The 23,834-nt window shown below is 52.6% G+C and overlaps 1 protein-coding gene across 2 annotated transcripts in view; it reads right to left on the bottom strand.

The window, feature by feature from the left end:
* CDYL (chromodomain Y like) overlaps positions 1 to 23,834 on the bottom strand; it is a 98,462-nt gene that overhangs the window by 8,719 nt on the left and 65,909 nt on the right. For both annotated transcript variants that reach the window (XM_040249382.1, XM_040249383.1), the window contains 2 exons: positions 1,356 to 1,612; positions 85 to 257 (listed from right to left, as the gene is read on the bottom strand). In XM_040249382.1, the coding sequence (XP_040105316.1) occupies positions 85 to 257; positions 1,356 to 1,612 (430 nt within the window). The remainder of the gene's footprint in view (positions 1 to 84; positions 258 to 1,355; positions 1,613 to 23,834) is intronic.

Raw genomic sequence — 23,834 nt, 5'->3', positions numbered from 1 at the left:
CCCACTCATCACTCATCTCAGGGGAGGAGACCCCCAGCAGCAGGGTCCGGCTCAGCCGGCCATCCCGTGGGCAGGGGTGCGTACCTGATGGCCTCGGCCATCCTGGCGCTCTCCCGCTTGCGGTCGTCCGTCAGGCGCCGGATGAAGTAGATGAAGTCCAGGCCGCAGCAGAAGACGCTGCCCACAGCGCTGAGCAGCACCAGCTTGCTGTCGTCAGCCGCGGCCGTGCTCAGCGCACTTTGCAGCTCCTTCATGACCTGAAAGGCACCCCGAGTGTCTCCTCACTGCACCGTCCCGACCAGCTCACTGGGAGCGGGGTCACTGCAGCCCCCGTCTACCGAGTGGCTCGCAACTTCCTTCTTTTCTGAAGCCAGGGGTGGGGAACAGTGCAGACAGAGCGTCATCACAGAACCCGTCGGGAATGGAGCGTAACTTGGGGGACGTGTGCATCCGAGTCGCTACGCAGCGCTGTGCTCGTGGCTCTCGGAGGGCGAGCTCTGCTCTATCCTCTTGGCATTTCTACCGTTTGGACAGCAGGTGGCACATGCAGCCAGTTCAAAGCAGCTGCTGGTTTGGTCCTGCTTTGTTTTCTGACGCCAGCCTCCCATTCTTGGGACGGAAACCTGAAGTTTGGTGCCCAAGTGCAATAAGAGGAAGCACAGCATGGAGGCGTTTTCAGTCAGCACAAACCGTTTAAAACGGTCCCTGCGAAGCATTTACAAACACCAACGTTCTAACGAGGTGCTGGGGACCAGCCCGGACCTGGTACCCCCTGACCACTGGCCAACACCTAAGCTTTCACCTGGAGAAAGCCTGACCTACCATCCACAAGTGGGAAATGAACTATCAGAACTTACAATTTTAAGCATGAAATAGCTCAGGTTCAAACAGCTCTGATTTTAGGTAAGTCACAGAACTAAGCTTTTGAGCCTCTGGGAGCACCCGTCTCCCTCACCCCCTGGAAGCTACTTAACAACCAGCAATAACCGTGTAGGAATCACTGCAGCTGAAGCTCCATTCCACATGGAGCTGGAGGCTGACGGGAAGGAAGGTGGGGTGAGCTTCTGGAGGGCTGGACCCCAGGGGACCTTAACCTCGCCTGAACCGAGAGCTCTGGGAGCCCGAGGTGGGGGCGTGAGCACACACCTCACACGTGATTTCAGGGAGGCCCCCCCCCGACCTGGGCGGACGGGGGGCTCTTGGCCAGGAGGCAGGGGCTTGGGGCACCCTGCCCCTCCCTGCTCATGGCTGGACCCGGCCCGGGGCGGGCGGGCGGGGTGGAGGGCCCAGGGGAACGGGGGCTCAGCCTACGGGCCCGGAGACGGCGGCCCCACGGTCCCCGCCCCAGCGCTCACCTCCGGGTTGAGCGAGTTGTTCTCGGATGACTTGGTGGACAGCAGGATGTGGGTGAAGCCGTCCTGCTTCCGGACCACGATGTCCCGGTACCTGTAGGCGCTCTCAGTCTGCCGCACGCTGAAGCGCAGCCGCTTGTCAAAAGGCTGGTCTCGCCTGTCCTCGATGAACTTCCTCTTCCCGGCTGTCACGCCCGTGACCGACGTCTGCAGAGTGGTGGTCCCGTTGGCCGTCAGCGCATCCATGAACGGGGAGGTGCCTGTGGGAGCCCAGGAGCACAGCGGTGAGCACCCACCCCCAGCCTGCCCTCGACCTGGGGCTGACCGACAGTCCCAGAAGGTTGGAGACCAGAACCTCTGCAGAGCCTGCTTTCAAAGGCGCCTGCTGTCCTCGCACGTCTGACAGGAAGGAGCCTGCCCTCAGCCTTCCCTCCTAACAAAGAAAGATGGGAAGGAACAAGCTGGGGGGAAGCTGCAGGACTTGACTTTCGAAGAACGGAACTCAACGAGAACAGAGGACATGTCCTGGGCGCGAGAAGTTGAAAAAAAAAGGAAATGGATCCAAAGAAATATTACTAGAGCCAAGGCCGTCTGGCACTGAGCCGAGACTGCTTCCAGGTGAGGGTCCACTCGGACAGACGTGTGAAGCAGTCCCCGGCCGCCTGGGTCTCTTCCGCGGGAGGTCTGGGCCTCCGTCCACAGTCCTGGTTCCGCTGCGTTTTCAAAGAGCCTCCTAGACGGCTGGAGACAGCGTCCCCTTCCCGCCACCCAGAAGGCCTGTCCCGCTTAGACTCCTCGCTCCCAGTGCAGGGGGCCCAGGTTCGATCCCTGGTCAGGGAACGAGAGCCCACACACTGCAACCAAGACCCGGCGCAGCAAAAGGAGTAATTTTTGAAAAATGAGTTCAAACGTTAAGACAAACAGTTATCCTCCTACTGGTGTGAATTGTCTGAATATCATCTAACCTGGTAACAAATGTACAGAGCCTTTGGGCGGAGGAAGGAAGGGAAAGAAACCTAAGTCAACTGTGCTTTACTAACTCAACGAGTGAGAAGTTCTCTGCGAAGAACATGATGAATTACGAGTCAAATATTTCCTGTAACGTGAAAGGAAGCTGGAGCCGCTGGAGGACTGGTGAGTGGACGTTCAGAAGTCAGATCACCTCCCTGCTACAACAGGCAGACTTTCATTCAGTTGGTGGAACGGGAGATTTCTGAAGTTAAAACAGATTCACTCTGGGGAATCTGGGAGCGGTTATACGTCTACGGTCCAAGAATAAAAAAGCGCGTGGTGGTGAAAGGCCCCCTGCCCTCCGTCAGCCTGGGACCCGTCACCATCCCAGTCTTGGAGTCTGGTTTCCAGGTCTCCTCAAGGGGGGGCTCCACACCAGCAGCAAGTGCTACACGAGTGCCTCCCTCCCATCCGCCGCGGACAGACCCGCAGTGACATATGAGCCCCAGCGTCCTGCCTCACTCGCCCGCACCAGACAGCACCTCAGGCGCCAGCGTCCATCCTCAGCTCAGACCCCCTGCGCTTTTCTGAGGCTGCTCAGCAGTCCCCTGAACGGACGGTCTGTAATGCTTTTCACCAGCGACCCTCGGATGTTACCGCTGAAGCTGCAGCGCGTACCCCGGGCTGTGCTGTGCCTTCCAACGTGCCGGCGAACCTGCAGGGTCAGCTGCTGATGCACTCGGAAACCGAGAATTTCTAATGGAAGAGTGTTTGACCAGCGGTCACCAGTGAGGGAGCACTGCTGGGTCTTCCTGAGGAAGCCCTCAGGCGCCCTTCCTGTTTCTTTAACCTTCAGCCTATAGTGCACTTGTTACAGTGCAGTTTTAAGGCATGTGAGTGCTGGGGGCGAGCTGACGGAAGGGAGGTGAGTGGACGGCGCGGGCACCACACCACCCAGAGGGGTGGGCGCCCGTGGCTCACCCGAGCAGGGGTGACAGCAGCCAGGCTGTCAGGACCTGAGCTGTTAACAGGCGCAGGGCCGGCCCTCCCACCCCACCCTGGTCCTCACGTCTCCAAGGGCCCCCCGGAGACCCCCGTGCAGAGAGGCAGGACTTCCAGGCTACAGGTCCACCAGCCTGGACATGCGAGCTTGGCAGCAAGCTCTGCACCTCTGAGGCGGCAGGTCCCACGGAGCTCTCCGTGGTTCTGCACGTTCAGACGTGGACTCCTGCTGGCTCATGTGACCAGCCTTGCTGAACTGGCCTTCACCTCCCTGTTGACACCCTGCTGGCTCTCGGCGGACATTACGGGCCCTACAATCTCACCAGGGGCTTGAGCGCCCCCCACCCCAGGGACCCTCCACTGCCCACCCCTGGGGCCTCATGACTGTGCCCTCTTTGGGTGGAGAAGTGCTCACAGCAGGGCTGACCTTGGGCGCACAGGCGCCAGCCTGGGGCCACCTCCCTCCTGACGTCTGTGCCCGGCCTGCGCTCCCCTGGGGCCTCTGGATTCGCTCTTCCCTCTGCCTGGAACATTCTGGGCCTGGAGCTCTGACAGCTGCTTTCTTCTGCTCATCTCAATGGCAGCTGCACCGCCGCCTCCTCTTGGACCCACGTCCATGGCCCCCCTCCTGGCACCATCCACGTGCCAGCCCATTCTGGTGTTTTCAGTCCTCACCCCAGCTCTGTCTCATCTGACTTTTACTAACAAATCGTGGCTGGATGCTGCCAAGCTCCTGAGGGCAGGGTCCCCTCTATCGAGCTCACTGATGGGCCCCCAGTGCTCAGAACACGTGGTCACCACTGACCGAACAAACAAGCGGAGGGAACCCTGACACCCCTCAGCCCAGCCCCCTCCGCTCGGAGGGGAGGGTCTGAGGGCCACTCGGTGTCAGGACAAGCGGGGACCGGAAAGCCGCACCGCAGAGCAGAAGCCACGGCTCAGGACTCAGCGAAGAGGCAGACGCTGAGACCCGGGCAAAGCCGCTCCCACGGCAGAGACCGTGCGACACGCGGCCCGCCTCAGACCTGAGCCCCGACGACGCAGATGCAGGAGCCGACCGCTCCTGGGGGGGGGGGGGGTGGGCGCCGAGACCACCAGCCGCTTTCCTAGGAGGCACTGGCGTGAAGTCCAGCCAGGAAAACCCACGTTTTAGTGTTGCCCCTGAATAAAGTTATATTTTAAAACATCCTAAGAGCAAAAGAGATACCCTCAAACAGGTACTGCTGACCTGTTAAAATTCACTGCTTCAGAAAGTGTATTTCTAAAATGAAATGTGCTCCAACCATAAAAGAATGAGTCTCTGGATTTCCTCACTGCCCCACGAGACCCAGAAAACGGAACAAAACCCACCACGTGACCGGTTCAGACAGTGGACTCCGGGCAGCGAGGACTGAGGTGGACACAGTGAGCCTGCCGACTCACCAGCCATCTGCCTGGAGCCTGCGTCCACGCTATGGGCAAAGGCTGACCCGGCGCGCAGACAGGAGGCGAGGCGGCCCAGGCGGCCGGAAGACGAGGAGGGCCTGGGCGTCTCGGACAGTTGCGGCCATCCCTCTCTGTGATCTTAAGCCAGAGAGCCGGCAACAGAGTCGACAGAACCCTCAGCCCTCCTTTACAGAGTCTGACTTTTCAAAACACTGTTAGCCACACTCTCACTGAACCCAGTCCTATTTAACAATATAAAAGCCTATCATTTTATTCCGATTACATAATCTGCATGCTGAATTCAAGTGAACATGAACGAAAGGTAGACAGGCTTTAAACCTTCTCACCGCTTGCTTCCACAACACGTGCAAGGAGCCCTTTATCAATCACTGTACACGGCTCTCCTCCAGCTCCTTCCGCTACGGTCCCGGCCCACAGGGCTCGGTTCACAGGCTGGCTCCGGGCGGTCTTCGCAGGGGACACTGACATACAGCAGGTGCTGCTCGAAGGCTTGCTGCCACGTGACTGCTCCATCAGGAACAATCTGAGCACCGGTGCACCCAACACCCATCATGAGAAAGCTTGGGCTGCGCTTCCTGGTCCCAACTCAGTGTGCACTCCCCACCCCTCAAGCTGAGCCCCCTGGGCCCTCGCCAGCTCTGGGCCGTAAGAACCGACTCCTCGGAGCAGGAGGGCACCCAGCACAGTCGGGACACACGTTACAGATGAACACGCCTGAGCGCTGAGTGCACAGCACCGGGTCCGCAAGCCTCCCGCCTTCCCAACAGCATCACCGGGGTCTCCCTCCCCCTGGCTGGTACCACCCTGGGAGGCCGAGATGCGTGGGGGTCTCGGCTGCCCTGCACATCCACAGTGCGTCCGGAACCTCCACCCTGCTCTATCTGCCCCGTTCCGAGTCTTCCTCCTCTCGCTTGACCCCCATCAGCCTCACCACTTCTCTGCCTTCTAGTTTGGATAACTAGCTGTGTTAGCTGTAGTCAACTCACACACTCACTGCCTGTGTCCAACTCCAAGGCCACAACAGTGCGCCTCCAACCTTTCATGAAAGTACCTCTCCTACAAAATGAGAAACTTTAAAACGTCAACTTAAATAAAAATGCTTCAGGTGAATAATCCGGTTTTTCTGTAAGATAGGGCTCTCTCGTGTCTCTGACATCCCCTCTTGGGAATCAATCAGGCACCACCACATGCTCCAGGATGCAGGCAGCACCACCTGCATCCCTGCTTCCTGAGATGCACTGGAACCATACTGAGCCCGGGCCGGGGGCTCCGAAACTTTGTACTGAGGAGCCACGCGCATACAGCATCTGTACGCAATTAACTCACTATCTTTAAAGAGTAAAAGAACGCCAAAGGATGGAGGGTGGAAAAAGCAGCTGTAGTGTACGAAGCACACACACAGAATTCCTTGGAATGACTAAACAGCTCATGAATGCCAGAGATACATGAAGGCAGGTAAATGGAAAACAGTGACGTGAATTAGTTAAAAATCTAGGAGTATCAGGATTAAGGATCATTCTGAAAACCGACAGCAAAAGCAATGCAAGCTGTGACGTCTTCAGCTGATGTTGTTTTGTTTCTGGAGGGAATCAATCTAGGAATATTAAGTATGAAAAAGCAACGAGGAGGTTTAAAAAGACAAATAGTTTTGCAAGAAAAAGTGGTAATTAATGAAGACTATGTGAGTGAGTGAACTCCGGGAGACGGTGATGGACAGGGAGGCCTGGCATGCTGCGATTCATGGGGTCACAAAGAGTCGGACACGACTGAGCGACTGAACTGATGCGATTTTAAATAAATATTAGCTAATTAAATTTCCTAAAACCCACGTAAGATCAGCCTCTTTAAACTAAAGATTCTGATCTGCGAGGTTCAGGCGTGTGACACTTGACCTGAGAAGTACAACATCCCTCCGTCCACAGATTCTCAAACCGATTCAAAGCAGCGTCAGGGTGCAGCTTCAAAACCATGCTCCTGGGGCCACTCCCCACCACCTGGGGTTTCTGGGGTCCCTGGCAGGGAGGCAATCCCCTTGCAAGACTCTGACGCCCACTGCCTGACCAGCACAAGTTCCGTCTTAACGGGAACTCTCCGGTCCCCAGAGGGAACAGCCTCGGTCAGAGGACGGAGACCAGTCAGCAGGAATGGTCCCTCCCCATCAGAGGAGGGTCGTCAACGTCCAGATGCCTGCAACAGACAAACAGGGAAATCGAGAGAGACCGACCATGTGACACAGACCAAGCAGTGAAGGATGCGGACTGAAGCGTTGATCAGGGCGTCAGAGATGCAGAGAACAGTCCACACGCGCGTGTGTGTTCCTTTCCATCAGCCACGGCGACGAGAGGCGACAGCAAAGTCTCGGGGTCGGGGACCAGTGGGGAGTCCGGCAGTCGAGGGAAACGACGACTTCACCGTGGTCCGGTCAGAAGTGCATTCCCACGCTCACAGCTCAGTAGCCGAACGGTTATGTTTACAATTCTGAAACCGTTCGCAGTTCATGTCACGGAGGAGCACAAACACCTCAATGTCCGGAAGACGTCTACACCTGCCGTCAGATGGCTTCCTGTTCAGTGACGACTCCTCATTTTCCCCCTATCCATCCCAGAAAGCAAGAGGGGGAAATGCCAGTCTTCAATGGAGTGTCTCAAGAAGTCACGACGGGGAGGCGGAGGGGGACAACAGACATCATGGGCCCGTCGGGACTTGGGGTCCCGGGCGTCTCACTGAATCGGTTTCAAAAGATGAAAACCAACCTCCAGCATTCAGCCGCCCTCCCGAGGTCATGGAGCCCTCATCCAGAAGGTCAGAGGGTGCCTGCAACTCCCCACTGGACCTGCCTGTCCTATGGAAAACCTCGGGGCTGTCTGTCACCTGGAACTCCTTCTGCCAGGCCAGGCGTGGGGAAGGGGCAGTCGAAGCCCTCAGAGAAACAGCTTTGGCTTAGCTGTGCTTCACACACACACTTAGCTGTGACACACACACACACACACACACACTCCTAAATAAAATATTAGCAAACATAATTTGGAGCATAATTTTTTATTATGGCAAAAGCACACGGCATTTACCATTTTAATTGCTTCTGAGTGTACAGTTTGGTGGCACTCAGTACATCCACACTGATGGACAACCAGCTCAGAGCCCTCCGCCCCCCGAGGCAAGCCTGTGAGCCACGGCACGCTCACCCCTCATTCTCCAGGCAACCACCTCCTCCTTCCTGCGTCCACGAACATCATGGCTCCAGACGCCTCACGTAGGTGCAATCGTGTCATATTTGTTCTTCTGTGTCTGACGTATTTCATTTAGCATAATATCTTCGAGGTGCATCCCTGCTGTAGTCTGTGTAAGAACATCATTCTTTTCTAAGGTTGAAGACTACTCCATTCCAATATTAAAAAAAAACAAAACAAAACACATTTTGTTTATTCAAGGATTCCCTGGTAGCTCAGAGAGTAGAGTCTGCCTGCAATGCGGGAGACCCGAGTTTGATCCCTGGGTTGGGAAAATCCCCTGGACGGAGCAGAAGTCTGGCGGACTACAGTCCAGAGGGTCGTAAAGAGTCGGACATGACTGAGTGACTTCACTTTCATTCCCCAATGGCTATCTGGGTTGCTTCCACGTTTTGGCTGTTGTGAATAACGCTGTATGGACATTTGTATTCACAAGTGGACAAATACCTGACCCTGCTTCCAATTCTCTGGATACTAACCTAGAAGTAGAATTGTAATCCCATGGATTAGATACAAATCTGTGTCTGTTGACAGAAAACCAGACCATACGGTAATTCTATGTTTAGTCTTATGGAGCTGTATTCAGTATTTTCCTAAATTAGCTAGACTGTGTTTAATTAGCAATTATAACCAAACTCTTGGAGAAGATCCAAGTCATGGACTGGATTGTGATGACTTCCACTTTCTCGTTAAGTTTCTCTGACTTTCCTGGGATAGAGAAGCGGAGGAGACAAACGCTGGAAAGGTCACTACAATCAAACACAAACTGTACAAGCATCTGGGGCCGGTTTTGAGCTCTTGATCCAGAGACAAAATCCTCATAAACACATTATTTGCTTCCCTATGGCCAGGACTTCCTTTCTCCCAGCCAGCCTTGCAGTCTGCAGAAACACATGAGGCTGCCTGCCTCCCTGAGGGTGGGATCCAGGCCTCGCCAGCCTGCACCTCCAGTCCTGAGCACCTACCTGCCTTGCAGTTAGAGACAGTGTCTGCTGATGACATTCTGACAGAAGGAGAGTAAAAGGAACCTGAAGATTTTTGTTCTCTGGAATAAACACACTCTGGTCAGCTTTTGTCACAGTCCAACTCTCACATCCATACATGACCACTGGAAAAACCATAGCCTTGACTAGATGGACCTCTGTTGGCAAAGTAATGTCTCTGCTTTTTAATATACTATCTAGGTTAGTCATAACTTTCCTTCCAAGGAGTAAGCGTCTTTTAATTTCATAGCTGCAATCACCATCTGCAGTGATTTTGGAGCCCCCCAAAAGAAAGTCTGACACTGTTTCCCCATCTATTTCCCATGAAGTGATGAGACCAGATGCAATGATCTTCGTTTTCTGAATGTTGAGCTTTAAGCCAACTTTTTCACTCTCCTCTTTCACTTTCATCAAGAGGCTTTTTAGTTCCTCTTCACTTTCTGCCATAAGGGTGGTGTCATCTGCCTATCTGAGGTTATTGATATTTCTCCCGGCAATCTTGATTCCAGCTTGTGCTTTCTTCCAGCCCAGTGTTTCTCATGATGTATTCTGCATGTAAGTTAAATAAGCAGGGTGACAATATACAGCCTTGATGTACTCCTTTTCCTATTTGGAACCAGTCTATTGTTCCATGTCCAGTTCTAACTGTTGCTTCCTGACCTGCATATAGGTTTCTCAAGAGGCAGGTTAGGTAGTCTGGTATTCCCATCTCTTTCAGAATTTTTCAGTTTCTTGTGATCCACACAGTCAAAGGCTTTGGCATAGTCAATAAAGCAGAAATAGATGTTTTTCAGGAACTCTCTTGCTTTTTTGATGATCCAGCAGATGTTGGCAATTTGATCTCTGGTTCCTCTGCCTTTTCTAAAACCAGCTTGAACATCTGGAAGTTCACAGTTCACGTACTGCTGAATGTCACCATAAATTCTGCACACATCTACGATCAGTTCAGGTCACAACCGGAGACATGGAGAGTCCGTGCTGTGTTTGGAGGTTTCCTGGCACAAAGGTCAGTCCTCTGCAGCATTTCTTGTGCGGAAGAGCCCGCTGCCGGCTTCGATCTTCCCTGGGGGTTCAGCTGAGTTCCCCAGAGGGCACTCATCCCTCAGGAGACTTGGGTTCCTGGATCCAGAGAAGCAGGGAGCCCTCAGTGATCAGAGGAAATCTGAGCATCATTTTTACTCAGTTCAGCAGAAATGGCACTCACGCATCCCAAAGCTGTCGGCAGCAACATCTCAGACTGAGGAGCTGGAAACCCTCACAAGTGAAGTGTACCCTTTGAAGAGGCTGATGGAAAACTCTCAAGCAGGGAGTCAAATTTTAATTACAGATGCAAATTCAAGTTATTTAGTTTTACTTATGAAAAAGTAAAATAAAAAGGAAAAACTATTACCAATAATAAATTCTATCATTCTAAATACACATATCAGGATAAGTTCCTAAAGCAAATCCAGTAAGACTGGTGATGCTTTAAATGCAATGCACTTTAGTCTCTCATTAACAGCTGCCAGTGTAAGTCATATGCTGGAGAGAAAAAAACTTTAGCAAAAAATCTCTATGCTGTGTCACTTTAAAGTTTCAAAAAAGGAACAGGAAATGGTCAGACCCACACTCTTTAGTCCTGAAATAAAGGATTCACAAGAAAAAAACTACAAGAAGGATAGCAACTACCTGTGAGTCTTCAGCAGTGGAATCTTATTGTTCATCTTACCTACAAAAATTTTATTTCTTGCAGAAACGATCCTACCTTATTTGACACAGGACTGAATTCACTCAACACTTTTCTTTACAAAATTTGCACTGACTTTTAGAACTAGCTTTTGCAACTACTGCTTCAGTAAGAGAAGTAAGTAATCGATTATAATCTGATTTCCCTGTTTAATGGTGCCTGCCCAATAATTTTAAATCCTACATCTTAAAGGAAGACATACTTGTGGTCAGATATATGTAGAGTACAACCCAAGCTCTACTCCAGATAAAATCAGTTCAGTCTACAGTTACTGCATTCAGTACATTCCTGGCTATAATGTTCAAGTGCTGATTTCCTAGTTGGGGTACAGGGGCGCCTCACAGAGGCTGAGACTCCAAACACCCCTTCTTGGATCACACATTATTACCCAGAGTAAGGCTAATAAGGTCAGGGTGTTTGCTGATGTTCACAGTGAGGCCTACTTCAGCCTTCCATCTGCAAAGCCAACAGCTGGGGACCGGGGTGGACCCCGTCTCCGGGACTTCCCGTGCTGCCCACGCGCCCCGTCGCAGTCTGGGTCTCACGCACCACGCGTCAGAGGACAGCACAGCAGCACTCCTTCTTCCTCGTGTAAAGTGACGCTGCTCAGTTGCGTCCGACTCTTTGTGACCCCACGGACTATACAGGCCATGGGATTCTCCGGGCCAGAATACTGGAGCAGGTGGCCTTTCCCTTCTCTAGGGGATATTCCTGACCCAGGGCTCGAACCCAGGTCTTCCGCATTGCAGGGAGATTCGCTGGTAAAGAATCCGCGTGCAGTGCGGGAGACCTGGGTTCTTCGTGTGACTTTCTAAAGCAGCCCTCCTCCCCAAGCCTCACCTCATCTCTAAATGAGCAACAGCTTAAATCAGAAGAGCACCTGCACTAACTTGACCTGTGTTCTCAAACACTACCATGACTCGAGGTTCGCAGCTCAGTGTGTGTTCTAGACCTCGATGGGCAGGAGAGATCAGTAAAGCCACAAAGGCAAAGCTGCTGACACACAACTCACCCGCAACAAGGTGAAGCCGGGGAGACAGCGCCGCGGGAAGCTGAGGCCCTGCACCTGTCAGCAAGAGCGGAACACAGGCTGGGCTTCCCGGAGGCCAGGGCAAGGCTGGAAACCCCACTAAAAGACGATTCGAAACGAGAAACGTACTGCCTAAGTTGATGACCTGGTACTCCTAAGACCCAAGAGAAGTCACTCCCTGAGGGTCTTTGAAAGACCAAGAGACCAACACACACACACGCTCAGCCTCCCCAAACCAGAAGGAACAAGAGACGAAGGCGAAGAAACAGCACACAGCGGGAGTGCAGCGTGAGTCGCGCAGGCATGCCCGACTCAGACCCCAAGGACTATACGGTCCACGGAATTCTCCAGGCCAGAATACTGTGGTGGGTGGCCTTTTCCTTCTCCGGGGGATCTTCCCAACCCAGGGATCGAACCCAGGTCTCCCGCCTTGCAGGCGGATTCTTTGCCAGCTGAGCCAGCAGGGAAGCCCAAGAACACTGGCGTGGGTAGCCGATGCCTTCTCCGGGGATGTTCTCGATCCAGGAGTCCAACACGGGTCTCCTGCACTGCAGGCGGATTCTTGACCAACTGAGCTCTCAGGGAAGCCAAGTCCATGGGGTCACAGAGGGTCAGACATGACTTGAGCACACAACGGAGCGGACTGCACACCCAGTGGGTCCCCTGAGTGCATCAAGGCGGTGGCTTTCCCCGCGTTCCCCGACACACGAGGGTCTTCCTCCATAAACAGACTGTAACACGGAGCCTCAGACACAGAGCTGATCCAGGCAGAGGGGAGGGGAGGAGGATGTGCCGGCCCCTCGTTGGCCCCCAGACCCAGCTGGCATGGATGTGGGGCTGGACCTCCACCGCAGAAAAACAGAGTGTCCCTGAACTTAGGATGCTCCGTGAGAAAATAAGAAGACATGGTTTTATTTTAAAAGGAAACTGGTGGTAAGGACTTGATGCCTGTCTTCAGAGCTCAGCCGCTGGGGGAAGGGCAAGGTCAGACGGGCGACAGGGCAGGCCTGGGGCCAGAGACAGTCACCTCGGGCTTATCACCTGCCCTTCCAGACAAGCTCTAATTGCACTTTCAGGGAGTTTTCAGACCATGAGAACGAGGTCAAAATTCAACCCACAGGGAACTTTCAGGAAGCATTCTAAGTACCTGTGACGCTCACTCAGAATTCAGCTTCTTTTTAGTCAAGATTTATCTCATGAGGACCTAGAAGAAATTTACTCAGAACACAGAATATCTTTAATGTTCAAAACATCTGGTGTGAAGAATCACCTCCCGGAAGAAGGGCAAAGTATGTTGTCTGTACTGAAAACACAGTCACCCACCCAGTGACCCCGCTCCAGGGATTTAACCAAGAACACTGAAAACGTCCACGCAAGAGCACGCACACACGTGTTCACAGCAGCGTTACGCACAGGAGCTCAACAAGGGAGTGACCCAGACGCCCATCAACAGCGTGGAGTGAGCACACTGCCGAGTATTATCCAGTCAAAAAAGGGACGAGGCGGAAACCCACTCAATCACTAACACGGATGGACTCTGAAAACACGCCGAATGAAAGAATACAGACACAAAATCCACACAGTTGGTTTCATTTACGTGAACTGTCTAGAACAGGCAAACCCACAGAAGCACAGAGTGAGTTATCAGTTGCCAGGGGCCGGGAGGAAGGTGGAGAGTGGAGGGACTCCAACAGGCTAAGGTTTCCTTCCGAAGTGAAGGCAATGCTGAGGGACAGAACGGCGGCTGGGCTGCAGAACATGAGGATGCGTTCAATAAAATCTGAAGTACAGCACTTTCAGAGCACGCATTTTATGGTGTGATGTCTATCCCACTTTTCTAAATGCAAAAAAATTACCTATTCAAATAACAGAACCTCAATAGATAGTTGTTGATTTGACATATATGTTTACATTCAAATTATATAAGGTGCTGTAAGATTAAAAACAGTGAAATCTGAACAGTCAGATTACTATTCCAAGAGGGGAACATTACAGGTCAATACCAATAGGATCTTACATCTATAATATTATTTAGAACTGTGTATAAACAGCATAAAATATCATAGTTAAGCTGAGTTAATTCTAGGAACTCAAGGCTGATTTGGTGTTTAGGGAGAGGGGATGAAGAAGGAGCAGAACCTAGAGTAACTGACCCGTTTAAAGGAACAAAGGGGAAAGAAAATTCTCAACAGATGTAGGCAATGCAACATGGACTTGTGATAAAACACTCTGCTGGAAACAGAGGGAACCTTTAACTAAACTACGGCCCAATTCTGAACTCCACCGCATCCACGCCCTTCGCCGTCCCCGGGTCTCCCGCTGTGGACTGGCGGACTCTGGCAGCCTTGAAGCTGGAACAGAGACGCGAGGGGCTGTGGACAGGAACCTGCCCTGCTGTGTCCTGGACACTGCCCCGAGAATGAGGCCAGAGCAGCTGGAGGAGGAGGAGGAGAGGCCCAGGCTGCTGCCCCGGCGGTCCTGGCTGAGGCCATGCAAGGCCCGACGAGGATTTTCAGTCTCACTGTCATCTGACGCAGCTGTGGGCTGGGCTCCCGAGTCAGACCACCTTGAGTCCTTGCTGGCTCCCCGGCTCACTGGCAGCCACCCCACACGGCGACCGTGGGATCGGGTGACTGAGGCACGCAGAGCGCCTGCCCAGGCCCTGCCACGCATCCCGCACCCACTGGAAACACGCTACCCTCGCTGCACACCCCCAGCAGCGCAGCCTGCTCCTTCCACCGCCTTTGTGCCTAGCCGGCTGCATTTCTCATCACCTCAGCTATGGTTCAGTAACAGAGACGTCCAGCTTTTCCTAGCCTAGAACGAGAAAAGGAGTAATTCTAAAGACTGTGGCTGCAGTGTTTGAACTGAGGCAACACCGGTTTGTTGTTTCACGTGCCTTCTGTGCACCCTGCGGCGTGCTCGCCGGCGGAGTCCGAAGGAGTCCGAAGGGTCCATCGGTCCCATGGCGCTACCTGTCCGCCCATCTTGCCCTCCTCCACCTCCCTTCCTCTCTAACCAGCACGCTATGTTGTCTGTTCATTTACAAACACACACAGAAATATCACACACGAATGACATCATATAGTCTTTGTCTCTCTTCATCTGTTTCCTTTAGCACAATACCTTCTAAGTCCATGCTGTCTCAAACGGCGAGATCAGGTCTTTGACGGCTTGGTATTCCTTCGTGTGAGTGTGAGTGCTTATGCCTCACGTTTTCTTTATCCATTCATCTGCTGATGGGCACTTAGGTTGCTTCCACACCTTGGCTACAGTAAGCGCTGAACGAACACCGGGTCATGTCTCTGAATGAGCACCTTCACATTCTTTGGGTAAATACCCAGAAGCAGAACAGACAGACCACAGCTCTGTTTTCAGTTTTCTGAGAAACCTCCACGCTGTTCTCCATAGCGGCTGCACCGATTCACATTCCCACCCAAAGTGCCCTTTTCTCCAACCCTCACCAACACTTCTTACCTTTCTGGTAACAGCCTTCCTAACGGGCACGAGGTTCTATCCCATCGTGGTTCTGACTTGCATTTCCCTAGCGATTAGTGATGTTGAACATCGCTTCATATATCACTGTTTTTATCCTTGGATTACACCTTTAAAAATCAGGGTCAAATTCAACACTAATATGTTCCTATTTAAAAATAAGTCGCATCTAAGAGAAGAGGTTTGGGGGAAACATTCAGCACTTCCGTCTTGTGGCTCTTGGACAGGCAGCTGAATGCAGACCTGGAGGGAGTCTCGTTGAGATCAGAGACGCCCACCCACCCACCCCCGAGGTTCTCAGATCGCATGTAACAGCCTCATCATGATGATGGCTGAGTGACATGCCTGACATACCTCTACAACAAACCACCTTGAAGATGAAACCTCGAATTAGAACAAAGAACAGCAAACAGAACATGAAAACAAGAGCTTAAATGATGCTGTTTAGAACAGCATCCAGAAGTATTAAGAGAATCCAAAGGAATCAGCTAATGAAAGACATGGAAGGTCTCTACTCACAAGACTAAAAAACACTTGTGCTGACTCTAACTATGCCAATCTCCCCTAAATGACAAGAGTGACTGCAACCTCAGTTCAGACCCCAGGAGGGCTCTGTTCTCCTGGGGAGTGGAAACTTCAAGCTGACCCTGCCCTGGACGTGGACATGGACAGGGCCAAGAGCGACCAGGGCCCTCCTGAACAAGGACACGGGGGAGGACTTCCTCTACCAGAAGCCAAGACTTCAAGACACTGCTGTTAAGACAACGTGGGATGACAAGAGAACAGACCAGAAGCCTGGAGACAGGCCTGCAGAGACAGCCCCCGGGGCACCACCGCAGGCAGCCATGCAGCAGGGATGACATTGTACAGAGCCTGACAGCCACACGTCCTCCAAGGCAAAGAGGCCCAAACGCAGAAACTTCCACAAGAGTGCGTGAGGGAGCAGGCCTGGAGGTGAGAAGAGACTCAAGAGCACAGAAAGGGACAGAAGAGACGGGGGATTGGAGCAAAGGACACTAAGCACTTGGTCGTCAGAACACTGCCCGAGAACGGAAGAACTCGTCCGCAGACTGGAAAAGGCCCGCGTCGCAGCCCCACACAGGCCTGTCTCAGGCGCTGTGTACAGAGTACACACACAGGCTTCTCAAGTCACTACAGCCACTGGGCTGTCACGCCACGCCCTGTTCACCTGGAGACGTGAGGAAGGTCCCGGTGCTTTCAGGACCACCGGGGGTGAGGGCCCTGCTTCTAGGATACCAGACTGTGCTCCCCGAGGGGAAGGGGCCGGCGAGGACGGGGAGGAAAGAGCCTGGCAACCGGCGGATGGGCGACCAGGGGCCTACCCACAGTGCCCTCAGGCCAGACCCAGGCACGAGCCCAGCTACCCTTCTCATCTCCGCTGCCGGTGGCCCCTTCACAGCAGAGCTGAGTGGGGCATAGGAGCCCGTCTGGCCCCAAAGCCCACACCACCTCCCACCTGGCTCTTCATAGCAGAAGCGTGCTGACCCCTAGGCTAGACTGCCCTCTTTGCTCCAGAGTATTCACCGAGCGAGGCCCGGGAGAGAGGGAATCCCCTGGAAGGCCTGAAGGGGATCACCGTTCAGCATGAGGACTATTTCCAAGCTGAGAATTATTCAACCAGACTTTGTGTCCTCAGTGAAAAAGCAAGAAGCGTGGCAATGTCACAGGATCACCAAAGTGAACTACTTAAGATGAGAATCATGGCCTGTGTTTAGAAACTATTCACTTAAAAAAGTAATCCTGGGGCTGCCTGCAAGAGGCCACGTTTGCTCCAAACAGACGCCTGTAAATGATCTCTCTCCTTGATCAGAGCGGAGCAGACACAGGCAGCTGCCGACGAGGCCGCGGGGTGAAGCGCCCCCAGCTAGGCGGGAAATTGTGTGCGCACGCATCCTGACGCCACGGGGTCTGCACCCCACACACACCTCTGAGGGCGGGTGTAACATTCCTGTGAAAAGTGAGGCCCAGCTGCCTCCACAGCCCCTGGCCAGGGAAGTCGCTCCTTCTGGCCGCCTTCACCGCTATCTCTCCTGCTTTGAAAACAAATGAACAAACAATAGCCCAGGCTCCCCCCGAGCTGTCTTCTCCTTAATTGTATTTGAAACTTCAAAATGACTATGATGATTAAAAACAAATGAAAGCAATGGTAGTTTTAGGAGAAAAAAAAATTCTTCTTGAAACCATGTAATTTTGACTTTGATCACACAATATCAGTGTCAATACTGGGGCTGCTTATTTTCCCCAAACTCAAAAGAAAGTAAAAATAAACCAAACCTCCCTGGCTCACAGGACCGCCCTACAGAGGGCATCCCGAATCGCACGTGGTTTTGCTGCTTCTCAGCCACCGCCAGCAAGAGTCTGATGTTTCTGGGGAGTGGAATGACTTCTATGCTCTCAAATGATGAGACCTCACTCATACTCCTCGAGACACCTATACATCTTCTCAAAAGCTTCTTGTATCTCAACTTTCTACTCATAACTTCAGAGTCCTCGCCGCCTGGCTGTCCCCTCCAACAGTCTTATGATCCTCTGTACCTTTCCAAAACATGTCCCGAAAGAGGCAGGCTCCCTTTGTGTACATGGGGAAGCAAGACAAATCAAGCCAGTAACTGCTTCCCTCTTAACAGCCACGTCATCTTTAAAGACACAAAACCACTTTCTCAAAATTGAGACCAAGAGTCTATTCAACGCTTAGAAGAGGTGCTCTCACACTGATTATTAATGAGGACTTTAAGGAGGACTTTAAAGCCCACTATGACTGGATCCTTCGATCAAAGTTCTAAAATCAACAACTCTGCTAAGAACAGGTGCAGCCGCTATGGAAATATATTTTGGAGGCTCTTCAAAAATTTAAAACATACAATCACCATATGACCCAGCAATTCCTATTTCTAGGTATTTATCTGAAGAGAATAAAAACACTAACTCAGAAAGATACACACTCCTTTTTGTTCACCGTAGTGTTACGTACAATAGCCAGGACAGGGAACAACCCAAGCGTCCGTGGATGAATGTACAGAGACGTGTGGTGTGTACATACACACACCTGCTGTGTGACACCTCAGAATTTACCACTCGCAGACACGGAAGAACTGTGGACGCGAAGGAGCTGAGGACACAGAGGCCATCTGTAAGTTACACGGGGACTTTCACCCGTGTGCAGGGCTGGCATCCCCAACACCCCCACGGTGTTCATCAAGGGTCAACGGTAAATAAGTATCAACCACCTTGAGATACAAATGTGTCTATGTCCCTGCTGGACTTGAAAAGCTGGTTCCAATTTTTATGTGAGCTAACAATATTTTAAAAACCAGGTAACTTCAGGCTAAGCAGCAGCCAGCCGGCACTGGTCACCTGATTTCAAACCCCACCCCCCACGCTGGTTGTCCCCTGGCTGTATGCCAAGCCCCATTATATGTCCACATTATATACAGAAACGGTTATACCATTTCTATCTCATGGGTTTCCAAAACTCCAAGTCCTATACTAAAAGGGAGTACTTGGCAGTTAAAGCAACTTCTCATTCAGAAAATTGAGCAGCACAGTTAACCTGTCATCCTCCGTGGTGACGGCGATTAGGCTTAATGCCAAGAGCCTGGAGACAGGGACAAGAGGAGCCTTGCTCCCGCCGCACCGCCCCTCCCACAACCCCGCGGGGTCCCGTGGAGGCCGAGGTCAGGGGGCGTCCGGCCGTTCTACACTCTCCCACCTCCCGTGGTACTACTGTCTGTGCGAACGCCGCGCTGCCATCCCAGTCCTGCCGCCCCCATCTGAAACCTGACAGGTGGACTCACGGGATGAGATACAAAATCCTCACCCTGTTGCCAGCACGAACCAATCAGAATTGCGGGCATACCTCCTAACGTACCACGTCTCGTTAACTACTGACTTGAGGGTTGAATCAGAACCAGAGATTGTCCCTGCTAAGTCTCTGATCCCTGTAGACTCCCAGAAATTGCCATGACGACAGCTATCAGCAGAATCAGTCCCGTGGGCTGGAGAGAGAAGGGTGCTGTTGAAAGTGGACCCCTACTTGAGCTGCCAGTCCTGGGGAAGCAAGGGGCTTCCAGACGCAGGACGCATTTCAGGCTCCACGGCCTTCATCCCTGACCCAGACGGAACCAAGTGTTTTAATTTTCAAAAGCAAACTTTAAGGCTCTTGACCACACCCACCCCCCCCCAGGATGAAGCAGGTCAAGGGAGAAAAGGCACCGGGATGCTCATCAGCTGCCGTAAACCCCTGAAGGCAGACGCCAGAGAAGCCTGGGCACTCTACGCGCTGGCGTGGGAGCCCTCGTCCTGCGTGGGGCCAGGAGGACGTGCACACACACGGGCTTAGACATGAGACGAGTGTGGTCCCCGGGTAAGGCTGATGCTGACATGGAGGTGAAGTCTTCACGTTTTGAAAAAGTTAAACTACCCTCCCCTCTGCCCCCACCCCCTCCCAATAGGCAAGGGATGTATTAAGAAAATCAACAGAAAAATGAATGCAAACAGGCAACTGTAACAAACAATGATACCATTCTCTGCCTTCTCATCAGGCAGTTGGATTTATGAAGAATTAATTAAGAACAGGTGAATGGGCAGCTGGTCTTCAAGTCTGTTTAGAGATGAATTTGCTCCCATCGATCAAAACCTTAGGTCTGCTGTAGCCCCCGTATTCACCCTTGCTCACAGCAGCAAGTGCGCAGCCTCAAGTGATTCAGGAGGACAGCGTCTCTACCTGTGCGTCCCCGTGGCTATCAACACACATGTGTGGGGCGGGGGTCGCAGGGCAAGGAGACGAGGCAAAGCTCAGAAAACGGTGAGCATGCGGATAAGGGCAGACGCGCTTTCCTCGCACTGCCTCCCAGCACCCCGTAAGGCTGAAATCATATTTAAAAAAAAAAGATCAAGCTTACAACTTAAAAAGAAGTGAGGCAGAGAGATATGAGTCTTAACATAGGAAGTTCTCCAAGACGCGACGTCAAGTGAGAAAGACAAACCCAAGCACGTTTATGGAGCAGGACTCCACGCTGAAGAGTCCAAGCAGACGGAAAAACATCTGGACTGACACGCGTCGAATCACGACCGTTCCCTCTGGGGAAGGAAACGGGATTCCGCGGGGAGCAGGTGATCACACACCGTCCCGTTCCGCTCAGTGTACTTGTCCAACCCACAGCATTTAGGGATTACTTGTGTTTAAGACGGGGGTATCAGTAAAACATATTCACTTACAGGGGAAAAAACTATTTATAAAATGTGCTTCTCCCCTAAAGGACGCACCAAGACGCCGGCCCCTGGGAAGGCGGGTGTGCAGGCAGACGGGGGCAGGACCCACTGCCGCCCGCGCGTGTGCCTGAGGCCAGGCTGGCACCCAAAGGCAGAGCCAGGGACGCTGAGCAGAGCGCGCCCGGGCCCAAGCACAGCGCCCCTGCTGAGAAGCACGCCACCGCCGCTCCGACGGCAGACGCCAGGAGGCATTCACGCCAAAAATAACCACGACCCCTTTAAAGGAAGGAGAGCTGTCCACCTGAGTGTGAAAACACATCCAAGATGTGTCCAAAAATTGAAAAAGGAACCTGAGCGGCAGAACCATGAGACAAGCAGGAACCCACTGACGTGTTTAACAGACGTGCACGTCTGCACAGTTTCTGAAGGAGAGAACGGCTCGCAGCGGTTCTCAGAGCAGGAGGAGGTGGTGGGATGGGGGAGGCGGGACTTTTACCTTTTTTTCCTTTGAGATGTTTTAAGATATTACAGAAAAACCGGACAGAATTTTTTTTTGCCAACCCAATATTTTATGTCTTCCTGTTCTTTAAAAATTTTAACTGTTAAAATACTTACTAAAAAGAAATTACGAATACCTGAAGACAGTTTTAAATCAAGACCAAATAGGAACTAAATCTAACTATAAGAACCTAAAATAAAGCAGCAGACAGTTAGATGAACTTAGTATTAGCGGACAGTTATTTCCCATCCTGCTCCACAAAACCACAAAGTTACAGGAAAACAGCACAGGATGGCACTGGAAGGTGCCCCCGGAGGGCACCCTGGTCCCCAAGGGCTGCGGGCACGGAGGCAGGACGGGGCCTGGGCAAGTGCCTGGGTGCTGCTGCTGCTGCTGCTCTGGGACCACAACCCCGGGAGCCGCTGGCACGGGAGGAGAGGCCACAGAGAGCGGGGAGAGAGAAGCCACACGGTCCCCCTAAGTGGGCTCACTGGTCAACACTGCCCGGAGTCCCAGGTATCCCTGAGTGTCCCTAGAGACCCTCGCAGGGGAGCGAGGAGGGGCGACCCCCAGGAGCAGAGGACAGAGCATAGAGCTCGGGGGGCTGCGGGGGGGCGGGCCTCCTCCCGCAGGGACCCGGGCTTGTCCAGGCAGCTGGGAGCGTCCAGGACGCGGGGGCCCGTCAGACAGGAGATGCCAACCGACATCTGCTACTTTCAAAGGGAAACGCTTCGTGTCGCGCCCTTGGGCGCACGTCTGGCTGGCTGTCTGCTGCTGCGTGGCTTCAGACACCCTCTTGTCCTGCGGGCACTTTCTGCAGCGCCCCAGCTTCCTGGCTTAACCTCCCTGGATTCAGGTCCCACTTGCCGCACCTTCCGCACTTCCACAGTAAGCGGCCCCAGGCTGCCTCTGACAGGAGCTCTGAGCTTCCCTGAGTCAGCACAGGGGTCAGGACCTGTCTCACGTTCGAATCGGAGGACTTTACGTGCCCCTCTCTGGAAGCAGCACGCTTCCTCCGGGGTCCTTGCTTTGACTGAAAATGCTCATGAGGTGGAGAACGTGCTCCGCTGAGGTGTCTCCTCAGTCACTTTCCTCCTGAACCTGTTGTTAGCAGCTGACTCTTTGCGACCCCATGAACTGTAGCCCACCAGGCTCCTCTGTTCATGGGATTCTCCAGGGAAGAATACTGGAGTGGGTTGCCATGCCTTCCTTTAGGGGCTGAACTCTCATCTGCACTGGCAGGCGGGTTTTTTAACCGATGAATTTGGACTTAAAATCCAACTGCCAACCCTACACCGTAACACTGATAAGGTTTAGATGTCATTAGAAAAAAAGTTTGCTAATAACATTTTCTCAAAGTCATACTTGTGGAATGGTGATTAACAACGTATTTGAATTCACAAAAAACAAAGTAATGATATAGTTTTTAAAAGCAATTGCTTTTGTAGGATTAATTCACCAGGCAATTAAAAGAGCATAAAAACAGAATCATTAACTTATTAATAAAGTAGACTAGAAAGACAGCTGCACTGCCTAAATTTAAAACTTTTTCTATTTCTGAGTAAAGCAACACATTCATCTTTTAAACCTCTGTTTCATACTTAAAATCATCAAAAACTAAACACACATATGGTTAGTCTGTAAGAGTCACTGTGTGTATGTTGAAATTCTCCAGCAACATTTACTCTTTTGGGTAACAGACATTTAAATATCTGTTGTGCTTGGTAGCAAAAATATCCCCCCACACGATTAATGTTTTGAATAGGAGATGGTTCGTTTCCCAATGACTCCAGAGTAGCACTTCAATTAGTTTTAGAAAAACAAATCAGGGTTCTGGTGCAGCTCTAAAATTAACCCTGTGTTAAGAATGTGCGAACGTGGACCAACTCTTCAGAAGGGCCTCAGCCCAGCTTGCTGTGAAAGAGACACGCCAAGGGCAAGCACGGGCTTTTCTGGAAGGTTCTATGCTCTGGCCCATGGACCTGTCTCTGCAACAGCACGCGCTCCCACTGAGGAGGACCCATGGACGGGGCCACAAAGGACGTGCTCCAGCTCCCCCGAAGTGAGCACCGTCCTGCCTGACACCCTCGCCACATGCAGGCTCGGCTCTGACCAAGGGGTGGCGGGGCGCTGAGCCCCATGACAGAAGATCCCTCCCGGAGCCCAAGTCCAGCGCCTCTACGCAGGAGGGTGACAGGAGGTGAGGCGCCCCGACATCCCTGCAAGCCGGGCCCGCCGCGGCCCTGCAGACACTCCCGGGGGACTACCGGCCTCCCCACCATCTGCGTGGGGGGAGGGTCTCAACCTGTGGCGGATTTGGGGGGGGGCAGGAGAGAAGGACGCTCCCGGGGGCCCTGGGGAGTACGTCACTCTCACCCCAACCCACCCACCCCCACAGAACAAGATGAAAGGCCTGTGAGATTTTACGCTCACATTCCCCTTGTGGTTTTAACCACAGCCACCCTTACAGATACTGAAAAAAAGTTTTGAAAGGGTCAGAGTACTGAAAAAAGAAGTTACCAACTTTTAATTCAAATAGAAGCCACGGCACAGCTTATGCACAGAACTTAAGGCTTTTGCTAAGAGCAGCCAACCCTGCAGAGCTGTGCCAAGAGCAGCACGTGGAGACTGAAGGGTCAAGACAGCTTCTAGTTTGTGGACGATCAACCTCAGAACCTGAGTCCGCCCACTGGGACCGTGGCTGCCCAGACCAGGCAGAGCGAGTGAGTTTGTTTGTGAGTGTGTGTGTGTGCACACCTTCTTCAGTTCAAAGGCGATGCGGTCTCTGTCACAAGCATTCTGTATATGTGTGTCTTCCCAGAGCAAGGTCGTGTGAACCTAGAGCGGGATGTGTGTGTGTGTGCCTCTAGCCTGCAGGCTACGTGGGC

This window comes from Oryx dammah, unplaced genomic scaffold, assembly GCF_014754425.2.
Source record: "Oryx dammah isolate SB20612 unplaced genomic scaffold, SCBI_Odam_1.1 HiC_scaffold_11, whole genome shotgun sequence".
NCBI classification, from domain to species: domain Eukaryota; kingdom Metazoa; phylum Chordata; class Mammalia; order Artiodactyla; family Bovidae; genus Oryx; species Oryx dammah.
This window is presented reverse-complemented; position numbering and strand designations above follow the sequence as displayed.